The sequence below is a fragment of the Elaeis guineensis genome, chromosome 5 (genome assembly GCF_000442705.2).
Source record: "Elaeis guineensis isolate ETL-2024a chromosome 5, EG11, whole genome shotgun sequence".
Taxonomy (NCBI): domain Eukaryota; kingdom Viridiplantae; phylum Streptophyta; class Magnoliopsida; order Arecales; family Arecaceae; genus Elaeis; species Elaeis guineensis.
Window position 1 is genome coordinate 128,013,349 of NC_025997.2, and position 25,410 is coordinate 128,038,758.

A 25,410-nucleotide genomic window follows, 5' to 3' on the forward strand; every position below is an offset into this window, starting at 1 on the left:
TCCTTCGACCGATCGAGACCTGGTCGGTAGGTTGCGGATGCGACCTTGGTCGCGTTGGCACTTGGCCTTTCTCGGCTGGGGCCAAGTCGGCAAGTTAGCCGATGGTTTTGCCCGAGAGTCTGATTGTAGAAGGAGCGTGGCCCCCGTCGTCGTGGATATATCAGTCATCGTAAGTATCTGATATGTTGTCGGTGATCGGGCCGTTGGTTCCCAATGGAACGTTAGGCTCAAGTTGGGGCGTCAGGGCTCGTACTTCTGGCGAGCGCCATCCCTCAGTCGAAGAGTCGAGATTCTAGACCCCGAAGTTTTAAAACTAGACTTGTATTCCGGACAAGTGGATACAAGGTTCACTGATAGTACAGCTTTAGATTGTCGGCATTCCAGGTTCGGGTAATGGCATTCCCTTCTAGAGTCTCCAATCGGTAAGCTCTCGATCCGTAGGTGTCCGCTACCTTGTAGGGTCCTTCCCAGTTTGGAGCCAATTTTTTCTGGTCTAGAGGCTTCGAGACTTCTGTCTTTCTTAGAACTAGGTCCTCAGGCCTGAAGTGTCTTAGCTTGACCTTGGCGTTGTAGTATCGGGCTACTCTTTGTCGGTAAGAAGCCATGCGGAGTTGAGCCTCGCACCGGAGTTCAGGCAGGAGGTCCAAGTCGGCCCTCTGACACTCGGAGTTGTCTGGCTCCTGATACTACTCGATTCTAGTCGATGGTAGCCCAATCTCGAGCGGTATCATCGCCTCCGTCCCATAGGCCAAGCTGAAGGGTAATTCTTCGGTTGGGACACGGGGTGCCGTTCGGTATGCCCATAGGACGGAGTTCAACTCCTCGACCCAGAGGCCTTTGGCTTCATTCAGTCGGGTTTTAAGTCCATGCAGAATGGTTCGGTTGGTCACCTCGACTTCTCCATTGGACTGTGGGTGCCCGACTGAGGTTAGTCGGTGCGTGATATGGAATCTCGCACAGAAATCTCTGAAGTTCTGATTATCGAATTGTCGTCCGTTGTCGGTGATAATGGTGTTCGGCAATCCAAACCTGAAGATGATGGACTTCTGAACGAAGTCTTCCATCTTTCGCTCAGTGATTTGCGCCAAAGGCTCGGCTTCCACCCACTTAGTGAAGTAGTCGATTGCGACAACTATGAACTTTCATTGACCGGACGTCAGAGAGAAAGGCCCGAGTATGTCGATTCTCCACTAGGTGAAGGGCCACGGGGTGACGACAGGAGTCAACTGGCTGGCGGGTCGGTGTTGTATGTTGGCGTACCTTTGGCATGGTTCGCACCTCCGAACCAACTCAGCCGCGTCCTTCTTCATGGTGGGCCAGTAGTAATCTTGTCGCAGGACTTTGTAGGCCAAGGACTTGCCCCCCAAGTGATTACTGCAGATCCCTTCATGCACTTCTCTGAGAGCATAGTCTGCGTCGGTCGGCCCCAGGCACTTCAGCAAGGGAAGGAAGAACGACCTTTTGTAGAGTCGGTCGTCTACCATCACATATTGGGATGCCGTCCACCGGAGTCGTTTGGCTTCCGCGGGATCTTCGGGGCCAGTTCCATCGGTCAGGTACTGAACGATCGGATCCATCTAGTTTGGCTCTGTCGCCAATTGTAGCACCTCTTCAATCTTGTCGATGCTCGGTTGCTCAAGACTCTCTATGAACGTCCGGCCCAAAGTGCCATAGTCGGATGTCGCAAGCCTGGAGAGTGCGTCGGTCCGAGCATTTTCCACCCTGGAAATATGGAAAATCTCGAAGTACTTGAAGGGCGCTACGAGATCCTTTACTTTCTGATGAAATTTGGCCATGGTCGGATACCGCACTTCGAATTCGCCTTTGACCTGTCCAACGATCAGTTGAGAGTCAGAGAAGACTTTAAGGCTACTGACCCCGAGCTCCCGCGCCAACCCCAAGCCCGTGATGAGCGCCTCATATTCGGCTTGATTATTGGATGCCTTGAAGTCGAATCGAAGGGCATGCTCGGTAACCACTCCCTCCGAGTTGGTGAGCAGGAACCCGGCCCCGCTCCCTCGAGCGTTGGAAGCTCCGTCGATGTGCAACACCCAGATTGAATCGGGGTCACATTCGGAGGTCCCAACCTCTTTGGGGCTCCCCTGTTCCGACGGTCGGTCGGTCGTCAGGCATTCCACGATAAAGTCGGCCAGTACCTGAGCTTTCAGAGCAGGTCGCGGTTGATATTGAATGTCGAACTCGCTTAGTCTCACAGCCCATTTTGCCAACCGTCCTGATGTGTCAGGGCGGTGCAGGATCGCTCTCAGGGGTTGGTCGGTGAGAATCATGATAGCATGCGTCTGAAAGTATGGACGGAGCCGCTGTGCTGAAATGATCAGAGCAAATATCATTTTCTCTGCCTTCAAGTACCGAACTTCGACTTCGTGAAGCACTTTGCTGACGTAATATATTGGTTGGTGAACTCGGTTCTCGTTTTCTCGAACGAGCACCGAGCTAACTGCCTCTGGGGAGGTAGCCAAGTAAAGATAGAGTACCTCCCCGACCTCCGACCTCCGACCTCACAAGTAGGGGCGGAGAAGTCAAATATTTCTTCAGTTCCTCGAAGGCCCGTCGGCACTCGTCTGGCCAAGAGTAGTGCTTTGCTTGTCTCAGGGTTTTGAAGAACGGGAGGCATCTCTCGACCGACCGAGAAATGAATCGACTGAGCGCGATGATCCTTCCGTTGAGTTACTACACCTCCTTTTTGGTATCCGGATGTCGCATGTCGATGATTGCCTTGATCTTCTCGGGGTTGGCCTCGATTCCTCGTTGCGAAACAAAAAACCCAAGAAACTTCCCCGAGGTCACTCCGAAGGCGCACTTAGTTGGGTTCAGCTTCATGCGATGTCGTCGTAGAGTGCGGAAGGTTTCTTCAAGATCTTGCATGTGATCCGAAGTTTGCACACTCTTCACTAGCATGTCGTCCACGTACACCTCCAAGTTGCGCCCGATTTGGTCTTTGAAGACCTTATTGACAAGTCACTGGTAAGTAGCCCCGGCGTTCTTCAGACCGAAGGGCATTACTCTGTAACAGTAAAGGCCCTTGGCGGTCACGAAAGCTGTATGCTCCTCATCCTCGGGCGCCATCCAAATCTGGTTGTATCCGACGAAGGCATCCATGAAGCTGAGCAGTCGATAACCGGACGTCGCATCTACCAGCTAGTTGATCTTCGAAAGTGGGAAGCTATCCTTCGGACAGGCTCGATTCAAGTCGGTGTAGTCGATGCAGATCCTCCACTTTTCATTGGCTTTCTTCACCATAACGACATTGGCGAGCCAATCCGGGTAGGTAGTTTCTCTAACGAAGCCCGCCTCGAGTAGCTTATCCACTTCCTCGTCAATGGCCTTCTGTCTTTCGGGAGGAAAAGACCGCTTCTTCTGCCTCACCGGCCTCATTGCTGGGTTGATGTTGAGTCGGTGTGTCATCATCTCTGGGAGAATGCCCGACATATCAGCCGTCGACTAAGCGAATACGTCGGCATTGGCCTTCAGCAGCTCCGCTAGCTGCCGTCGCTCGGGGTCGGGTAATTGAGACCCGACCCAGACCACTCGTTCGAGATTCTCCGTTATCGGGATGGGAACAAGCTGTTCGGCCGGTTCACCCCGTTCTTCCTCTTCTCGTTAGTCCAACTTGTCGACCGTCAGGGAGCCCTTCGATTCATCGCTTTGAGCAGAGATCTGAAAGCATCGTCGAGCGAGCTGTTGATCCCCGTGCATCTCCCCGACCCCATTTTTAGTTGGGAACTGGACCAGCAAATGATAGGTCGAGACTATTGCCCTAAGGGTGTTTAGTCCGGGTCTTCCAAGTATGGCGTTGTAGGCCGAAGGCACTTGGACGACCGCAAAGATCAAGTGGACTGTGCTTTGTCGTGGTTCGGTTCCAGCCATCATGGGCAAAGTAACTTCTCCTTCCACCATGACCGCATCTCCAGCAAAGCCTATCAGGGGCGTAGAGACTCTCTTGAGCCGGTCAGCCGACAGTCGCATTCGAGAGAAGGTCGAGTAAAATAAAATATTCGTCGAACTTTCATTATCTACAAAGATCCTTCTTACATCATAATTTGCTATTGTTGTCGAGACAACAACAGCATCATCATGGGGGGTTTGGATACCCCGAACATCTTCATCTGCAAAAGTAATTACATTGTCTTGGCGCAGCTTCTTCGTCGGCTCCCCTCCAGCAGTCGTCCCCGGACCCAGTCGTTTGGAGATCATATTGATGACCCCGGCCATAGGCTGGTTAGTCGTTGCTTCTTCAGTCGGTTGGGGTTATCGGTCGGCGACGGGTCGAGTCGACGGGTCCCTCCGAAATTTGCCGAGATACCCTCGACGTATGAGGGCCTCGATCTCATCTTTGAGTTGGATGTACTGCTCAGTGTTGTGGCCATGGCCCCGATGGAATCGACAGTACTTTCGTCAGTCGAGGCCCTTTGCCTTCAAAGGCAGAGGCCGTCGCAGATATTGCTTCCCTTCGATCTCCATCAATATCTGCGCACGAGGAGCAGAGAGAGGAGTATAGGAGTCATACCTAGGATGCATCGGCCTCGGACTTCGCCGTCGAGGTAACCTCTGATTCCGTCGCTGGGGTGAGATCTGTTTGTCGATCGGAGGCCTGCTAGGCTCGGCAGGATCCCGACCCTTCCTTCGCTTCTCCTTCAGGCCCTTGACCTCAGTCTGGTGCCGATCGGAAGCTCCTTCGTCCACGCGCATGTACTTGTACGCGTGCTCCAACAGTTCAGCATATGTCTGGAGGAGGATCTTGTCCAAAGAATAGGTAAATCGGGATGCCCTCAGCCCCCGCTTCATGGCCGAGATAGCCATATCCTCGTTGAGATCTCGAAGCTCAAGCGTGGCTGCGTTAAATCGCGCCACGAAGCGTCGGAGCGTCTCATTTTTTCCCTATTTGAAGGAGAAAAGACTGTCTGAGGTTAGTGGTGGCTTCCGGCTGGTGCTGAAGTGGGCCACGAAAGAGTGCTCAAGCTGCCCAAAGGAGTGAACACTTTCTGGACGAAGATCGGAGTACCAGGCCCTGACGGCTTTGCGAAGAGTGGTGGAGAAGCCGATGCAAAGAAGGGCATCGATCGTCCCTTGGATCGTCATGAGAGCCTTGTAGCTCTTCAGGTGGTCTACTGGGTCGGTGGAGCCGTCATAGGGCTCCACATGAGGCATCTTGAACTGACTAGAAATCGGCTCGTCAAGGATGAGTCGGGAAAGAGGTTGGGTGGTCTGGAAGTCGATGTCGTTCGAGGACTTCTGTCCGTCCACCTGCAGCTGGACAAGCCGACGGTCGATTTCTTCGAATCTGCGTTCGTAGTCGTCGACCCGTCGGTGCTGAGAGACCCCGAGGGTGGAGTCCCCCGATGAATCCGAGAGGGTGACGGACGATGTTCATGGTCGCTTCTCCTTTCTTGCTCGTTTCAACTGGGAGGGAGACGGTCGTCGAGACCGATGGGTATCAAGCCGCGGCCGCCTCTCCTCCTCTCGATGGGAGGCTGCGACAGCTGCTCCCGAGGAGGAGACAAAGACCGACGCGGGCGTCGGCGGCTGCTCCTGGAGGGCATCGGATGCGCCGTCGATTGCTCTGCCGGTGAGCGCGGCAACCGAGTGGGTTGAAGGCTTTTAACCGCGTCCGTCAACACGGTCATCTGCCGCACGATCGCTGCGATCTATACCTCCGTGGTCACTACGGGATGGGGAGAGCTAGGCTCTGTGGTGGGGAGTGGTGGAGAGGCCTCTCCCCGACGGGAAGAGTGTCTCACCGATCCGATGGCTCTCGACCGCTGAGCCTTGGTCCTTGTCATCTCAGAAAGGTTCTTCGAACTCTGTGGAGGTCGTGTGCCCTGGCTCCCCCTACCTGGCGCGCCAAACCTGTTGCGGCCAATCCCCTCGTCACCTGGTCGTCAGAAACGAGCGTCTGCAAAAGAAGTCCGCACTGACCGGAGGTGTCTCCGACGGAGACCCTCCGACGGTCAGGTCAGAGAGGAGATTAGGCAATAGTAGAAAAGAATCAAGGAGCTCAGTGAGAGAGAGAGTACACGCTCGAGAGTTTTTTCGGTGCCCCCCCACGTGGCACTGTTGCCTTCCCCGTTTTATAGTAGGGCGCAGCATGGCGCCGTCATTAATGACGCCGACAATAGGAGAATTGTCAAATCACCGTGGGGCTGTCAAATCACCGTGGGGCTGTCAAATCACTAGGGTTGACCCATGTCTTAGGTGGGACAACGCCCCAGGGCGGCTAAGCCGCACGCCGCTGTCAGGACGGACAGCCTCTAGTGGTCGTACGGCGTTTGAAGGAGTCGACCGACTGTATGTCGGGGCCTGATCGAGGAATGCCGGGTGACAGCCCAAGGACCCTCCGACGGATAGTCGGGGGTGCTGCGAGAGTCGGATATCAGGCTCCCCAGTCTGGCTAGTCGGAGGGGAGAGAGAGTCGGCCCGACCGACATATGTTCGGTCGGGCGGCGTCGGCAGTCGGCAGTCGGCAGGGTCGGGTGCTGGTCAGACGGGCCCGACGGTGAGTCGGTGTGAGAGGATGGGTCGGTATCGTGACCCATCGGTGAGTCGGCGTCGGTGAGTCGGCATCAGGATCAGTCGGTATATCCCAACACATCTTACTGAATCATAATTTATGACGAATATCTGTGCTTAATTTTGTTTCTCTTTCAAAAAAAACAAAGTTCTGCAGGTCACCATCCAGCTTTTTTCATTTCTAAAATAAAATTTGCTCGGCAATAACTTCATAACGAACATGTGGTAAGGTTCATGGAATGTTGAACATCCTTCACAATTTGATATCTTGAACCAAAAGATGGATCCTTAGTCTCATCAATAAACAAGACATATGGATGTTACAACTATTTAATAATCGCATTAGTTATAAACAAGTGGTTTACTTTCCAAGGGCATTGGTCTCAGATTCCCATGACCAATGTATGGCAACATGTAAAGAGGCTAATCAAATTAACCTCATGTGTATATGTTTAAGCCTCTCAAATATTTGTCAATGAAAGGACATCTGAGATTCCTTTTTGATTAAAATTTAAAACCCAGTAAATTAAAGATATTTTTTTCTGTTTGACTCTATATTAGTTTGTGAAATGATATCAGTAAAACAACCAAATTGAAACACAAACTGGGTAAGGTATAGGTGATGTATTCTCAAGTGTTTGAACCTGCATAAATTAATCAAAGAAGGATTTTTTTTTTTTTTTTTTGCCAACCACATCACACAGGAAAGAAGCAAGGCTGTGGGGTTGTTAATATGAATGTATCGCATCTTTCATTCTCTTTATTACCAACAATTATGCCTCCCCATGAGAACAAGTCATGAGTGTGTTAGATTATGTCGAATGAAACTTCTCCAAGCCAAATGGCAATTAATCCAGCTTCCTCCCTAGGCCTAGTACCGTAACCCTGCATATGATCATCCAGCATACATGACACGTCTGGATCTAAAAAGAGAGACTGTATTATTTGAAGCTAGCCACATGCTCTTTTCTCTCACGTCAATCAGCATCCTGTGTCCAAGGCGGTGATTGATATTAGAAGGGGCATGCGTGGGAGTTGGATATGATAATTGTTCTCCTTTGCATGCATGCCCTTGTTAGGTCTTGAAGCCCCATGCATATTATGAAGTCTCATGGACAAGAGTCTAGCATGCATCCTCCTTTCTTTGCCAACTCACAAGCTTCCAAAAAGTCCGCAGTGGAACGCAGATCTCTCTCGAGCTGTCCGTCATTAAGACAGCTGAGCACAAGACGTCAAAGCTAATGGCATTTTGCATTGCGTCCCCATGTGGCCTACTCAGAGTCACAGTTGCCGTTCCTTGCTTCTTGTTCCTTCACGCCCCTCTTTGGATGGTGTGCCTGGAGTGATGTCACGCTGTTATCTTCTCTCTCACTCCCTCCTTCTCCCATTATGTATAATGAAGTGAGACACCCCCCCCCTAATTTAAGTTATCATACATCTTCTCTCTCAACACCGTATCATTCCAATATTTGATCCTTTTCTTTTCGTTTTTTTTTTGGTAAGTATCTGATCCTTTTCTTTACTAGGTTGCCGATGTTTAGCAATTACAAGAGTGTGTTTATTTCAAAATAATGATTATAACGTGGAGAAGTGCCATATTGTTTTAACAAAAGAAAGCTTATTTCAATCTAAGACTTTCAGGTAAACCTCCACGCGGCCAAGTAGGGCTTTTGATCTTTCTTCACTGCTCACTGGCTCAGTTTACTCTTGCAAGGGAGAACAACTTTCACATCCAAAATCATGCTTATTTCCTTCAAAACAAATATGAAAATTGGTTCAAAAATATCCGAGTGCTGCAAAATAAATGACACTCAAAATTGGAGTGCCCTTTTCTTCCTGCATTTCTTATATGTAACACCAAAAAGGTTATTCTTTTTTGATTAAAGAAACAAAGTTATCATTGATGAAATGTAGAGTAGTATTCAGCCCTCCAAACATGAATTAAAACCGCTAATTAGTTGGTCATTGTTACCAAAAAAGTAACAGCCAAAAGAAATAAAAATTTTAAAAAACAAAGGCCAGTAGCCACGTTAGTACCCACCAAAAGCGGCGGAGATTTATCCATCTGCCACCAGGGCAACTAAAACCAAGCTCTCGTTCAAGGGATAAAAAACTCTTAAGGCGATCACGAGACCGGTAGGTACGATGTACTTGCAACACTCACTAGAAGGCGCACGCGCAACACACTTTATCCCACGAATCCAAACCGTCCAATGTGAAATCGCCGCCCAGATCTGAGGTGAGTCCAGTTTTTTTTTTTTTTGATTAAATTAGAAGAGCAGAGTAAGAGTAAATGACGAATTAGTGCATGGTTCAATATCATGAAATAACGGAGCTCTTGAAACCGTTACATATTATTATTTTAATAAATTAATGTAACAACTACTGCTTGCCCATTTCTATCGAGGACTAAACATTTGGCCGTAAAATAGAAGCTGCTGTCACGGTTGCTCCAAATTTTTACGTTCCTGTACAGTGAACAAAGCAGAATCATTTGCCATCCAGCATTATTTGGTTATGCTGATGTTTGCAAAATAAGAAATCATTTATTTTTTTGATAAACTAAAATTTATTAAACCAATCCAGAATAAAAATAATATAGAAATAAAAAAATTTAAATATTTAAGAATTAAGAAAAAAATTAGACACCGCTGATTCACTTGCAATTCATGATCCCTTTGTCTGATTTGTTTAACCATTGTTATTAATTATTATAATAGAGATTAAGACTAACAAAAGTGATCCACTCAAGCCACTATTTATAATGAAAAATACTGTCTCAACCGAACTTAAATTTGAACTTGAAATATTATTACATTCAAATAAGCAATAAGAATATCAAATAACAATCATTTTTCTTATTTTATAGCAGGCCATTAGTTACAACATAAGAACAGCTCGATAATAATCTTCATAAAAATTTTCATTATATATATATATATATATATATAGTTAATTTCCTTTGCAATGTCAGAAGAGGTACCTTACTCATCGGGGAGGTCTCACAGATCATTATGACGGCCGTTAACTTAAACCATGCAAAAAAAAGGAGATCATGATTAATAAATTAATAAACAATGGACAAAGAACGACAAAGCCTAGCTGTCCCTCCCATCTGTCCTTCCTCCCTCCTGACTCCATCAAGCTCCCCCTTTTTCTCTATTATTATATCCATGTTTCCTTTTGAATCACAACATCGAAGCCGGGAAAATAGCAACCCTTGTCTCTGACCCGAGTCCCTCCCTCCTTATATAGCGCAATCACCGCAATCTCTCTCACTTCGCCGATCCCTTTCCTACGATCCCTCTTCCCAAACCCGTCGTTACTCCCTAAACTGCATCTTCTACACCTATCTTTGGAGAAGAGAGAGATAGAGATGAAGAAGGGAGAAGAGATAGGGCAGCGGTTGGAGGACACTGTGCTGACCAAAGTGTTCGTAGGTGGGCTGGCTTGGGAGACGAACAAGGACACCCTCAAGGCTCACTTTGACAAGTACGGTGAGATCATTGAAGCCGTCATCATCTTCGACAAGGTTACCGGCCGATCAAAGGGCTATGGTTTCGTAAGTTGAATTCCATATGATCTGATATAATTAAGCTACTAGGTGCAACGATAACCATAGTTATCAAGCTTTGTTTCGATTGTTTTAGCACCAGTTTTTTTTTTTCGTATTTTTTTGTAAATTTGGTCCACGTAAAATCTTCGATGTTCTATTTTTCTTTCTATATTCCTAGGCTAACCTACCACTTGATCAAATAAAATTACGGTTATAATTAAATTAAGTTCATTAGCTGTGTCGTTAAGCAGGTGACATTTAAGGAAGCTGAAGCAGCGAAGAAGGCATGCGAGGACGCCACGCCGGTTATCAACGGCCGCCGGGCCAATTGCAACCTGGCATCGCTCGGAGCCCGCCGCACCAAGTCCTCTCCTCCTGCCACCCCAGCCATCCCCTCCCACCGGCAAGGTCTACTCTTTTGCTCCCTCCTCCCGCCTCTTATTTGGAAATTGACTCTCTCCTTCTTTATCTCTAATATAGTGCCCAAGAATGAGCATATGGATAAATAACTAAGACTAACTTCTTTTCTTTGAAATTTTTTGTTGTAAAGGATCGAGGTGTGTGTCAATGGGACCGCCGGCACGGTGGTACTACTCATTGGGAACGCCACCGCCACCATCTCCGTTCCACCACTTCCACGGTTTCTCTCCCTCCTCCTCCGCTGCCTGCGGGTAAGAGAACATGTCTCTTGTTAATTATTAGATGCTCCAACGATTCCATTCGGCGAACAAAACTGTGTTCCCTCGTTTTCTGTGTTCGATTTGGAACGAATGGCCCATGGTTTTCTTTTTCCCTTTTCCTTTTTTTTTTTTTTTGAAGGAAATGGTTACGGCAGTTTTCTTACTGCGAATGGTGGTGGTAGTTTTCCCATGGGCGGTGGGTCCTCTCTCTCTCTGGTGTCGAGCCCCAAGTTGGGAGTAGGAACAGAGGACCGTACGCTAGAGTTAGGGTGGAACACGTGGATCCCAGAGTTAGAAGGGTGGAAGAGTGAGGGGGCGAGGGTGGCAGGCAACTAGGCCGGCATGTGCTATGTCAGTGGTCCCGACAAGGAAGGGGAGGTTGTGGTGCCCCACATGGCTCCAGTCCATGGTGGCATGGTGCAAAAATAAATATTTTTTTAAAGAAAAAAAAAAAAAAAGGCTCTTGCGACACCCCTAAATTGCTGTCCTAATGGGTCATCCATTTTGATTTATAATTATAGTATGATAGGCTTTCATAATGTTTGCAACATGTAATTTTTTTTCTTGTGATCAGGTATCCACCCTCATACGTGGCAAGCATGGGCTACAACCTGGTAATTTCCCACTTGGATTCTCCTAGCAACAGATTGACATACACATCAAAAACAGGCACAAAACAATATAGGTTCATTAGTATATTGGGAACCTTCTAGCTATTTGATGTACAATTCTTTGTTTATGTTTTAATTGACACCAGAAGCTAGGCCACTCGGCCGGGAGGGGCCCCTACTTGCAGGGACAGTTCCAACAACCAGCATACCCTGGGCAAGGAGGCATGGTGGCTCCAACTGCAGTCATGCCCATGTACCCACTGTATCACTTCCAATACCATCAGCACCAACAATTACAGGCCATGGGAGTTCCCACCCACCACCAAATCTTTCCTAGTATGCAAGCAGCCGGCCCAGTATCCACCACCATATCCAAGGCCACTGCAGTGCCTCCAACTGAAGGTACACTTTATGAAGTTGGTTAGTGTCTTTCCTCTAAAAAAGTAAAAATAAAAAGAGTTGGTGTGCTCTGGTCAAGTGAGATTAAACTCCTCTCTGTCGATCTTATGAACAAGGTCTAGCCTTGTGAACATCCATAAACTGAATTTTTTCTCATAAAACATGCATAAACCGTATGTGCCAAGGGCTGTGACAAGGTTGTGGCAGGATAATCCATTTGAAGAGTGCATGTGGTTCCTCTATTAGTGATTGACAAAGTAAATGTAGATTTTATATGATTGGCCATATTTCGCTTAAAAGGGGCAAGGAGGGAACCTTGTATAAATTTGATACAAAAGGAAATGATATCAAACCAGTGGATGATGCTACAATTTACTTAGAAGAGAAGTTTAGTTGTGTTAGATGAGCAATATGCTTCATAAACACCTAAAAGAAAATGTATTGCAGCAAATTAAAGAGAGAACGAATTTGTAATTTATGGTATTCCAAAATCTTTATATACGATCCAAGGTTAGTGATGACAACAAAATTGGAAGGATAAGATCGTCAACAATGTTGTGAGACAAGGAATTGTTTAAGCTTGCTTAACCAGAATGTGGATGTGGATTAGAAAGGATCTTTTTGGATTGATCTATCCCATTGATCTCAAAGTCTAGCCTCTAGGTAGATATTCCAACATTCGGATTTGGAAGCATGAGATAAGTTGCAACATAGAGATTAGGTAATTTATTAACGAAGTATCAAAATTATCCGCTTTGTGGCCGTAATTGTCAACATCTCCCACTTAGACATGAAAGCCGAAGTTTCTTGCACTAGATCCAACGAGATATCTTAAATACAATTAATGAATCTTAGGGGTTTACATGCTTAGATTGATTTAACCTTCGTAACCATACTAGGCTCGAGGTTTAACATATCTATATATAGTTGATTCCGTATCAGAAAAGATCCTTCTAAGTTGATGCATCCAATTCAGTGACGAATTCTAGCCTTCACAAAAGTGCTCCAATGTTGGGTTCTGAAGCAAGAGAAAAATTGCGATAGTTTTGTTCCGCTCTCCAACGGTTATGATGGCCATGATGGCCTACATGCAAGCCTTTTCTTGATTAAGTTTTCCTATTCATTTATTTTTGGTATTTCTAGATATCGAATTTCACAACCAAGCACCATATTTTACGATCTGGAAGTAAAAATATATTGTCTAGAAAACAGCAGATTAAGGTGTCAAATATCCCAATTACTAAACTTTTAAAGAACCTGTGTTGAAAAAATAATGACAAAGAAATATTTTTTTTTGCAATCCTATGACAGGTGCCAGTTATTGTTTTCAGCATTGTCGTTTGGAAAATCTAGAGTGCCCATTTCTATCATATGAACCGATGAGCAACAGCGAAAAACTATAATCTTACTTCAACCTTGATTTCTTTTAAAGGCCAAACCATATGAACTGGAAGGAACTTAAAATTAACCAGTTCTCCCAGCCTTTGATAATTAAGTCATTAGAGGCATGTCATGAAGCTCCTACTCAATATATTGTTCTACTAGTAGAGTAGTTAGAGAAATGTGGAAGACTGCTGCAAATGCTTCCAGAAAAATCAAATAGCCAATGATAAGTAATTCATGGGCAATAGGAGCCCCAAGTTCAACGCTGCTAGCAGTAACTTACCGGAATACTACATCAGAAAATTTTAAACCACTGCGTACCAGTTATGAATAACTGCATCTTGATCTATTTTAAGATGACCAAGTAGCTTATTCAAGTGATAGACATAGTAGCAGTGAATTCATAGGGTCTGGTTGGATGATTGGACTGAAAGTTTTATAAGATTTGAGAGTTGGGCCAGCAAAATTATAGAATTATAGGTCGGATTACGTCTATATTCATAAATGCCCGGACTGATTTTGGAATGGGTCAATATAAAATTCAGGCTGGCCCACTCCAAAATCACTTTTAAGTATTTAAAAATATTAATTTATAATATTATAATTTTACTAATTGTACTGACCCAATCTATAGATTGTAGAGGAATTTAAGCTGGATCATCTAAATAAGTCCTTAATATGCTTAGAACAAGTCAGGATATGAATTTACTAATATCCCTACTGATATAGTTATTTATTTATACTTTTCATCATTGCCATTTTCTTTTTTTTTATTTCTTTTTCGTTTTTTAATTTTTGTGTATGCACGCACGTGTGTGTGTGTGAGAGAGAGAGAGGACGATGTTAAACGTTAGTCTAGAGTTTTAGAAGCTAAAGCTGTAGAACTCTTTCTTTCTATAATAAACTTCAAGATTAGTTGCTTAAAACTGATCTACTTAATTCAAAATTTTGCTCGTATTAGTCTGTTTTGATATTGAGTCATGCCGTACTTTAAAAAGTGTATATATATTCATACTCTTTTCATTCAAATATGTCATGCATTAACAAAAAAAAAGGGTATATAAAGAGTCAAACAACAGTTACATACCATGGCTTAGAAATGAGAATCCATCAGGCCTCATGCATTGCACTGACGAACAATCATTCTACTTGGCAGTAGAACAAGTCACAAGTTGCAGCTGAAAGTTTTTAGAACAAGAGCCTTAGGTTGCAGATGACATCTGTTGAAGCGCTGTACTTTAGCCCCTGGTTCTACTGGATTCATCTATTTTCTCTTACCTGCATCACAGAAATGCAGAAGTGCAACAAAAGAAACTTTGTTCTGCTTATAGAAATATCTACTACATGCTTCAGTGAACCATTGCAAGAATCTGTACATGCTCAAACGATCACATTCTTCTACTATAAAGTTGCAGCTTTTGCCTCTTAACTCTTCATTAGTTGTTGATGGTCGCTAGGCTTAGTTTTATATCTAAAGTTGCAGATATATTGTGCCCATCATTGCGTCAATTTCATCAACAGATAAACAGTAAAAGGGCCCGATGATTGTTTTTGCAGAAATCACCATTATTTTTCGAAAATTTCTTTTTTCATTTAAGACCTTTCTTTCGGACAAGAAGTTTGCAACAGATGTTACCTAAACGAGCCGGAGTTTTTCGAAATAAGCCGGGCCTCTTTTCTTCTTTGATTAAACATTCGGTTCATCACTTTGTCAAGAATATCCAATTAATTTCTTTTACTGTGATGACATACGGATGTGGCATTGAGCTAGAATTTTTGAAGGAGCTTCTCTCTTTTTTCTTTCCTTAATGAAAGGGAGGCTAGAAGCCACCCAATTTATTAATAAGAAAAAAAAAATGCTGCCGAACAAAAAGGGCTGAAAACTTAGCTTATTATAAGGATGGAAAGAGAAGAAAAGATAGAGTACAAGATTAGAGGGAAAAATATCAGGGAGGGGATTTAATCTTGAGCTTGTCCATGATTTAAATGTTGATCATGCGCTAATAGATTCACATTTTTCTCAAAGAAGCAATATATTTTCATATCGTGAGGTGGAGGCCTCCCGCTACAAAAATGATAGTACTGTGAGCGAAAAGATAGGCTTTTCTTTTCTTTCTTTTTTTTTTTTTTTCTGATAACAAAGGTAGTCTTTTTTTTTTTTTTATCACCCTCCCCTCCCAGCATGGTTTAAATTAAATGAAAAGAAGGCTGACAAGAACTACGAACATTTCGGAAATTGTTTGCTTTATCTCACAATAAGGCATAACAATCTTTTTAGGCTTTAGACAGGGACATTATTAACTACAAGAAAAATTTTGTACTTGATCGCATACATAATTTTGATGGAAGATTCTCTAACTGCAGAATTTTGTTTAAAATGATAATTTTAAAAATAATCAGTATATATAATAATTATCTGACAGGAAGATTTTCGATTAAAAATATTGAATAATTAGACAAAACAAACTCCAGTAAACGCTTCCACAGAGCATGTAACATAAGCAACTCAGTAAAAACATCCAGAAGGCAATACTATTCTGGCCTCCGTGTTGCATGCATCAGGTGCAATTGGATGGTGCAAATCCCATGGTGGATAACACGCCACACTACCTCTTGTATTTCATCAATTTTCGATTGTGCGCTCTCCACCGTTCTTCGAGATTTACCCTGGTTCACTTGCACCTAGTGTATGTAATAATTTCTCACAACCTTGTTCCACAGAAGTGCTTCTAGAATAGCCTGTTTAGAAGTGATTTTATTCCGGGACCGATACAGATTGAACAAAGTGTACAATAGTGGCTTAGCAAAATATTATGACAGGTATAAAATCTCACTTTGATTACAAGAAACCTAAGAGGCTCAAAATTCTCTTCAACAATGCAATTATCAAGATCAAAAAAACATAACTGCCTCGAATAAAAAAGAATAAAACAACAAATGATTCTCCAAAATCATCTAGCACCTTGCATGTCTAGTCAATAGTCAAGACCTGGTAGCCTAAGATCTAGGTTTCTCCTTCTTCTCCTTGAAGAGAGCCAATAGAGAGACACCCGAGACCTTAACAACCTTAAACCTGACACCAGGAATATCTCCAACTGCATGCCCTTTATGATCAAATCCTGCAATCAGCTTCATCCTGTACATAGAATTGATTAATGTCAATGGTCAAAAAACACAAAAAACAGCTCATCACAATTTGAACTAAAAAAATTCTTGGATAGAGAAAGAGAGAAGAAGAAAACTTGCATTTTCCACAATGAAATTTAAGCAACCATCATTGAGGACAAAAGCAGCAATCTTCTTCCCATTTTTAATCAACTGCACCCGAGCACACTTTCGGATGGCAGAATTTGGCTGCTTCGCCTCAATGCCTCTGCAAATAAAGCAGCGAGTTATGTGATAAACCATGATTCCAGAAGAAAGGAATGCGAACGCATGTAATTTTTGCTCACATTTTCTCCAAAACAATCCCTTTTGCACGAGAAGAGCCAGCAAAAGGCTTCTTCCATTCATTGCCAACGTGACTTTTCTTATATGCTTTGTCAGCCCACCTCTGCTTCCTTCTGTGGGCCTTCAGCTTACGTGCAGCTTCCATACCATGAGTCTTCCTGCCATAAGGTTTTAAAGATTGTTAACATTCTATCTATGATTCAATATGGCATTAGGCGCATGGCACATTTTCCTTTCTGGCATAGTACAGGTCCTAATTTGTTGTAAGCCTATGTACACAAGATAATATTCACTGTCTTCACTTTCATATACAAACAAATACACCTCTGTCAGAAAATCAGCAACATCCATGTCCTATTTTTCAGCCACACAGTGATGGTGCCATATAGAGCACAGTCCCGACACCAAGCCATCTTTAGAAACAAATCTACCTATTTGAAGGGTACACTTGTCAGGTGATGCATACTCTTTTTGCCAGTTACCATGAGTAATCTTGGAGTTCTTGGCCTTTCTGAAGCATACTTTTGCTGGAGCCATGAACATTCTTATTCTTCTAATAGTAACCCTTATATTACCTCATATTTCCTACTAAGGGATTTAGCTTGGGTAGACATATGAATGCTCACATATCAATTGTTTCTTGACTTATGTTCAGGACTCAGTCCAACCACATGAACGTTGAAATACTTATAAGTTCATCTTATTGAGAAATGATAGCATCAAACTTGTTATCTTAGTTACCAAAGCAAGTGCAGGTGAAGATGTGAAGGTGCAGGGAAGCAGCTCTTATGAAATTTTTTTTAATAAAAAGACACATAGGAAGCAGGCGAATGGACAAGTTTCTGAGGAGATTCAGAAGTGGATGTGCCACCTGAGTGGAAGATTCTTTCTACTAAGCTCATAATATATTGAGGAGAATGAAACAAGAAGATAACAGTGCCTTGCAAATCACTTAACAAGAGGACAAGGATAAAAAGAACTTAAAGGATCATAAACAATATGATCTTTTAATTAAAATTTTTAAAAGTTGGACAAAGAATAGTTCCTAAAATGTAAGACACCAAATTTATCTGCCTTTAAATTGAATACTTCAAGAGGCTTCCATAAACACGGTGCCAACACGTCCTGCATGATAATTTAAGTTTCAATGTCCCTCACTCAAATCAGCACAAGACCATCAACAGGCATATTTATGAATTGGAGGAGAAAGGTGGCGGCAGATGAGGGGATGAGATTTTGATCAAACGATCTTCATCTTTGTCACTTCTTTTAGAAATAATAAACACACCCATTGTATATATACAACAATTTCTTAAAGTCTCCAAATCAACAAGCTGCACTGAGTCTGTAATTTTTTAAAATAGAAAGCAAGGAACATCTTCAAAAGCCCTCAGCAATAAGATAAGGAGAAACAGACAAATCAAAGAAATCATGAACCACGAACTCTAAAAGTGTACTTAAAAAATAAAGACATAAACTTCTAGCATGTATGCCACCAAAAATACCTTTGATATAATTGAATACCAAAAATGCCTTTGATATAATTGAATAATCTGAAGCAAGGACTTCAACACATGGTGGCAAATTATACTTTAGCTTATGATAATGTTTAAGTGCTGAAGGGTCAAGTTCTGATCAGCACTAGACCGTCAATAAGCATATGCAAGTGGGGTGAGAGTATTTCGTATGATCTTCGTAATCTAACTTCTCCTCAAATTTAAAAAACTGTAGATTAATTCATTTTAGAAACATACACATTATATGTTTGCAACAATTTTGAGAATTTTCTTTCACTAGCAAGCTTGGTTTGCCCCCTTCCAAACGAATGCAATTTCTATTAGAGTGGGTCTTTCCATCTCGTAGAAAATTTTATTTAATTGATTTAGCATCAGAGAACAAGGGTGATCTTCCAAATCCCTTAACAACATAATATAAAGAATAAGATTATTATAAAATCAAAAATAACAAATCATCACACTGTTAAATGGGACAAAAGTAGAAATAATATATCAACAAGTATATCTGCCCCGAAATTGATATTTTGGAGAAAGGACTTCAATATACACGATGGCACATGTTTACTTTAGCTTATGATAATGTTAGGCACTGATGTGTTAAATCCAAATTAGCACTGGACCGTCCATAAGCATATCAACTCAGTAAAGATACTCAAAGACTTTGTTCATGGGAACATCATCTCAGAATTTAGAGCAAAATATAAATATATATATATATATATATATATATATATATATATATATATATATATATATATATTTGTGGCAAATCTACAATAATTTTCCAATTACAAGCCCACTTGGATAAATATAAAGCTGGGTTTAATTTTATCACCAAAGTGTTGCAATTTATATTAGAGTTCATCCAGTAGTCCCACTTTTAATTTAAAAATTACTTGTAAAATCAAGATGAGATTTTCTAAAGCCACTCATAAATTACAAAACCATCACGAGGTATGAACAAGAAAATATTTTTTTTTTAAAAGAAAAAGAAAAAGCAGCGAACCTCTGTATGTATACCACCATATATGCCCTACAGAATAAATGTTTGAATGGTTCCTGTAAATATGGTGGCATATGATTACTTTAGCTTATGATAATATTAAGTGCTGATGGGAGAAAAGTCGAATCAGCACTAGACCGTCAATAAGCATATATTTATTTCTTCGTCGTTCAACTTCTTTAGGTACAAAAACTATCTCTGAAACTATAAAAAAATATTTAAAAAAAAATACATGACCAGTATCAAAGCAGCAATCAAACATCGATAGATTGATGCAAAATATCGAATATTGAATTTCTAATGCTCTGGAAGAAGTCAAAACACATTAATGTCCTATCAAAATCTACTAATAATCCATCGAACAGATTGATGATAAGCATTAGAGCAAAAAAAAATATCTTTAAGGCAACGGAGGTTCTAAAATCTAAGAGAAAATATAGAAAGGTGATGGAATGGGTGAAAGGAAAAAGAGAATGCTTATCCCATTTTGAGTAGAGAGGGCGACCTCTGTGGTTATCCCAGGAATAAGCTTCGATCGATCGTTGAGCGAGAATTGGAGGGGAGGGTAAATGGAGATTTTTAAGGAGCTGAAGGAGGACGGCGGCTTGATGGAGTTACAAGTCTAGGGCAACGCATGACTAGATGCAAGGATCTGACGGCTATGATTGTTTCTTGGCATTTTACGCCCGATTGTGATGCACTCGGCAACTCGGTGCAGGATCTAATCTGGTGCGTGGGCGTGCTTTCACATGCGCTTCACACACACACAAGTGAAATTATGTGATCCTTTCTTCATCGTTGCGAGAGAGTACGGATGGCCATATCCAACATAATAATTTAGTTTTATTTATTTATCAAATATTTATTTGTAAGATTGATAAAATATAGTTCGATCCATTATAAATAAATATGAGTTTAGGTTGAATAAATTTGAACCAAACTGATCTATTTAATTTATTTAATATTTAAATTAAATTAAATTTTAAATATATAATTTATTTAATTTATTTAATATTTAAATCAAATTGTATCAAATAATCTATTTAATTTATTTAATTTTATTTAGTATATTTAAAATTTATTTAATTTATTTGTGACATATTTAATCTGACTTATTTAAGATACGTTAGATTAATCATTAAAAAAATATTTTTTTTATTTTTTAATTTTTTAAAAAATAAAAATTAAAAAATAATATTTGATAACATCATAAAAATTAGAAATTAAAAATAAAAAAAATAAAAATAATTATTTTCTGTGAAAAGTATTTTTTTTTTATTTTTTAAAATTTATTTTTATTTTTTTCTGACTCCATCCGCTCCAACGCTTGCCACCTCCTCCTCGCCCTCCCCCTCCCCGTCCCTCTCTCTTTGGCTCTCTGCCTGCCTGGCAAGTACCCTCCACCGCCGCTCCTTGCTTCTCTACCGCACTGGCACCCTGGACGGCGCCGCCACAACTAGGACCAACATCGGGCTCGGCCTCGCCCCCTCCACCACTTTGGCGGCCCACCGCCGTGGCTGCTCCCGGTCCCACCGCCGCGGCTGCTCCATAAGTGGGTGGAGATTTCGAAGGAAGTCTCCAGCCCCGAAAACACGTCCTTGTTCGACAGCCACTCTAGCTCCTCCTCTTCGCTGCCTCCTCCTTCCTCCACCGTCAGGCCCTGTAAAACCTCAGGAAAAGAAAGTATTGGGATATATCGACTGACCCCCATACGCCGACTTACCCTCGGACCGATCTGACCAACGACCGATGGATGACTCCGACCGACGTCCGACTCTACCGACCGCACTGATCGACGACTGCCGATAGTAAGCTACCGACATTATCCGACTGAAGGAGTGTCGGCTGGGCAGACCCATTCCGTTCCCAACCAGTCGAGCGGTGCAGCCCAAATCACCGACTCACTGTCGGGGGCGGTAGCCGACGTCCGACCTCAGCGAGGCATTAAACCGGCCGACGGTGTCTCCGGGTCATCACCCGACGTTCCGACAGTCGAATACCAACGTATGGTCGGCCAGCCCGTCCAAGGGCCGTACGATCGCTATGGGCTGTTGTCTTGTCAAGGACATGCTGTGCAGTCGTCCTAGGACATTGTCCTGCCGAAGACATGGGTTCGTTCTGACAACTTTCCAATTATCTGTGCCATTAATGACGGCGTCATGCCGCGCTCTACTATAAAATGGGGAAGGCAACAGTGCTGGAGGAGGTCCCTTCGAAACCCTTGGACTTACTCTCTCTCTCTCTCGCTGAGCTTCTTGATTCTTTTCTACTGTTGCCTAGTCTCCTCTCTGACTTGACCGTCGGAGGATCCCCGTCGGAGTCACCTCCGGTCAGTGAGGACTTCTTTCGCAGGCGCTCATTCCCGACGATCAGGCGATGAGGGGATTGGCCGCAACAGGTTTGACGCGTCAGGAAGGGGGGATCACGACCCCCACAAAACTTGAAACACCCTTTCAAAATGACAAGAATCAGGGCTCAGCGATCGAAAGCCACCAGATCGGCGAGGCACTCTTTCCGTCGGGAAGAGCCCTCTCCTTCACCCTCCATGGTGGAGCCCAGCTCTCCGCACCCTGTGGTAACCACGGAGGCACAGAACGCGGCGATCATGCGGCAGATGACCGTGCTAACGGACGCGGTCAAGAGCCTTCAACAACAACCAACCCGGTTGCCGCGCTCGTCGGTGGAGCAATCGATGGTACACCCGATGCCCTCCAGGAGCAGCCGCCGACGCCCGCATCGGTCTCCTTCCCCTCCTCAGGAGCAGCCGTCACGGCACTCCCATCGAGAGGGGGAAAGGCGGACACGGCATGATACCCACCGGTCTCGACGACCTTCTCCTTCCCAGCTGAAACGAGCAAGGAAGGAGAAGCGGCCACGAACACCGTCCGCCTCCCTCTCAGATTCGTCGGGAGACTCCACCCCCGGGGTCTCTCAGCATCGACGGGCCGACGACTACGAATGCAGGTTCGAAGAAATCGACCGTCGGCTTACCCAGCTGCAGGTGGACGGACAGAAGTTTTCGAATGACGTCGACTTCCAGACCGCCCACCTCTCTCCCGACTCATCCTCGACGAGCCGATCCCTAGTCGGTTCAAAATACCCCATGTAGAGCCCTATGACGGCTCCACCGATCCAGTTGACCACCTGGAGAGCTACAAGGCTCTCATGACAGTCCAAGGAGCGACCGATGCCCTTCTCTGCGTCGGCTTTCCTGCCACACTCCGCAGAGCTGCCAGGGCCTGGTACTCCGGCCTCCGTTCGAAAAGTATCCACTCCTTCGGACAGCTCGAACATTCTTTCGTAGCCTATTTCAGCACCAACCAGAAGCCGCTGTAAACCTCAGACAGCCTTTTCTCCCTCAAGCAGGGAGAAAATGAGACTCTACGACACTTTGTGGCCCGGTTCAACGCGGCCACACTTGAGGTCCGGGACCTCAACGAAGACATGACTATCTCGGCCATGAAAAGGGGACTAAGAGAGTCTCGATTCACCTATTCCTTGGACAAGACCCTCCCCCGGATGTATGCCGAATTGCTGGAGCGCGCGTACAAATATATGCGTGCAGACGAAGGAGCTTTCGACCAGCACCTAACCGAGGGCACGGGTCAGAAGGAGAAGCGGAAGAAAAATTGAGCTCCTGCTGAATCCAGCGAGCCCCACCGATAGACGGGTCTCATCCCGACAACGGAGTCTGAGACCGATGCATCGCAGGTATGACTCCTACACCCCTCTCCCCACTCCTCGTGTGCAGATCCTGATAGAGATCGAAGGAGCGGAGTATCTACGATGGCCTCGGCCTCTGAAGGCAAAGGGCCTCGACCAACGTAAACTGATTGTCGAATCTACGACGGTCTCGGTCTCTGAAGGTAAAAGGGCCTCGACCAATACGGCTCGATCGTCGATCGCCGAATCAATGGCTCGATCACCGATCGCCGAACCGACGGCCTCAGTCTCTGAAGGCAAAAGGCCTCGACCGAAGCAGCTCGATAGCCGATCATCGAATCTACGACGGCCTCGGCCTCTGAAGGCAAAAGGCCTCGACTGAAGCAGCTCGATAGTCGATCGCCGAATCAACGGCTCGATCCCGATCGCCGATCATCGAATCAACGGCTCGATCACCAATCACCGAACCGACGGCCTCGACCTCTGAAGGCAAAAGGCCCCGACCAACACGGCTCGATCACCGATCGTCGAATCAATGGCTCGATCATCGATCGCCAAACCGATGGCCTCGGCCTCTGAAGGTAAAAGGCCCCGACCAACACGGCTCGATCGTCGATCGCCGAATCAATGGCTCGATCATCGATCGCCGAACCGACGGCCTCGGCCTCTGAAGGCAAAAGGCTCCGACCAACACGGCTCGATCGCCGATCGCCGAATCAACGGCTCGATCATCGATCGCCGAACCGACGGCCTCCGCCTCTGAAGGCAAAGGGCTTCCAATGCGGCTGGCTAACTTGCCAACTTAGCTTCGACTAAGAAAGGGCAAAACGCCAAGACAACCATGACATACCCGCCCGATCAAGGTCTGGGCAACGGATATTCGACTTGCGCCATACCGACCCGGTCACGATCGGTCGAAGGATATTCGGCTTGCCACCGTCTATCATACGACTCGACATGCTATGTCAACGGATATTCGACTTGCGACGTACCGACCCGGTCACGATCGATCGAAGAATATTCGGCTTGCCACCGTTTATCATACGTCCCGACGTGCATGTCCGACCCAGGGGTCAGACAATGAATATTTGACTTGCCATCGTTATCCTATCCAAATACGTCGGATGCTACTTGACTATCAGACTCTGCAGAATGATCGTGTCGACGAGCAACGTTCGGAGGTTGGCTGACCTCCGACCCGACGTGCATGCTCGACCTACTGTCGAGACGACCGACATCGGATCGTTCGTTGATGCGATCGCCAGAGTCGGGGCAAGACATGACGAAAAACCACTCCTTTCGCCCGAAGCCGTCGTTCACGTGTTCACGCGAGCCAACACGACATTGGACTCAGGAGTAGGGGGCAACTGTTGGGATATACCGACTGACCCCCATACGCCGACTTACCCTCGGACCGGTCTGACCGACGACCGACGGATGACTCCAACCGACGATCGACGGATGACTCCGACCGACGCCCGACTCTACCGACCGCACTGATCGATGACTGCCGATAGTAAGCTGCCGACATTATCCGACTGAAGGAGTGTCGACCGGGCAGACCCATTCCGTTCCCAACCAACCGAGCGGTGGAGTCCAAATCACCGACTCACTGTCGGGGGCGGCAATTGACGTTCGACCTCAGTGAGGTATTAAACCGGCCGATGGTGTCTCCGGGTCATCACCCGACGTCCCGACAGCCGAATACCGACGTATGGTCGGCCAGCCCGCCCAAGGGCCGTACGACCGCTATGGGCTGTTGTCTTGTCAAGGACATGCTGTGCAGTCATCCTAGGACATTGTCCTGCCGAAGACATGGGTTCATTCTGACAATCCGCGGTGATTTGACAACTCTCCAATTATCTGCGTCATTAATGACGGCGTCATGCCGCACTCTACTATAAAACAGGGAAGGCAATAGTGCTGGAGGAGGTCTCTTCGAAACCCTTGGACTTACTCTCTCTCTCGCTGAGCTCCTTGATTCTTTTCTACTGTTGCCTAGTCTCTTCTCTGACTTGACCGTCGGAAGGTCTCCATCGGAGTCATCTCTGATCGGTGCAGACTTCTTTTACAGGCACTCGTTTCCGACGATCAGACGATGAGGGGATTGGCCGCAACAGAAACGGAAAGTAAAAATGAAATCTTTATCGAATAAAGCAGATAACAATCGGATTTTGATGAGGATTTTCGGATGCCTAACCGGAAGGCCGTCGACGGCGGGGATGTCTGTGGAGTCGAGGATATAAGGAGGGACTGGTCCTGCAGCCCTCCGGCGGTGGTGGGGAGAGGGGGGGTCATATATAGTTCTGGTGGTGGGAGGGAGGATTGAGGTCGATGTCGGAAGGGAAGTCGAGGAGAAGGAGGTCCTCGGCGGCGAGGCAACCCTCCGGCGGCTCTTCGAGAGGCTCCACCATCGCTGTCTCCAAGACGACCAAGGGTTCTTTCTGGCCTCTCTACTCCGCCTACCAACTAAGAATACAGTGGGTGAAACGAGAGGATAAAGGAGAACGGGAGAGTTTTTTTTTTTTCTTTTTTTTTAAAAAAAAATTCCCTTCCATCTTCTGCCTTCTTTCTCTTTTTTTCCTTTTTCCTTCCTAAATTTCCGCTCTTCCATATTTAC

The 25,410-nt window shown here is 45.0% G+C and overlaps 2 protein-coding genes and 1 pseudogene across 2 annotated transcripts; 1 reads left to right on the forward strand and 2 right to left on the reverse strand.

The window, feature by feature from the left end:
• The first annotated feature begins 9,712 nt into the window (after positions 1-9,712).
• On the forward strand, positions 9,713-14,591 carry LOC105045805 (probable RNA-binding protein ARP1). The gene is made up of 6 exons (XM_010924204.4): positions 9,713-10,090; positions 10,336-10,492; positions 10,635-10,755; positions 11,339-11,378; positions 11,522-11,777; positions 14,314-14,591. Exons 1-6 carry the CDS (start codon positions 9,905-9,907, stop codon positions 14,337-14,339), a joined length of 786 nt encoding a protein of 261 aa, XP_010922506.1. The 5' UTR covers positions 9,713-9,904; the 3' UTR covers positions 14,340-14,591.
• A 1,290-nt stretch (positions 14,592-15,881) lies between these two features.
• On the reverse strand, positions 15,882-25,331 carry LOC105046163 (uncharacterized; annotated as a pseudogene).
• On the reverse strand, positions 16,155-16,958 carry LOC140858058 (small ribosomal subunit protein uS12-like). The gene is made up of 4 exons (XM_073257496.1): positions 16,885-16,958; positions 16,610-16,765; positions 16,400-16,530; positions 16,155-16,276 (listed from the first exon to the last, which is right to left on the reverse strand). The coding sequence occupies exons 1-4, from the start codon at positions 16,956-16,958 to the stop codon at positions 16,155-16,157; spliced, it is 483 nt and encodes a 160-aa protein (XP_073113597.1).
• Positions 25,332-25,410: the final 79 nt, after the last annotated feature.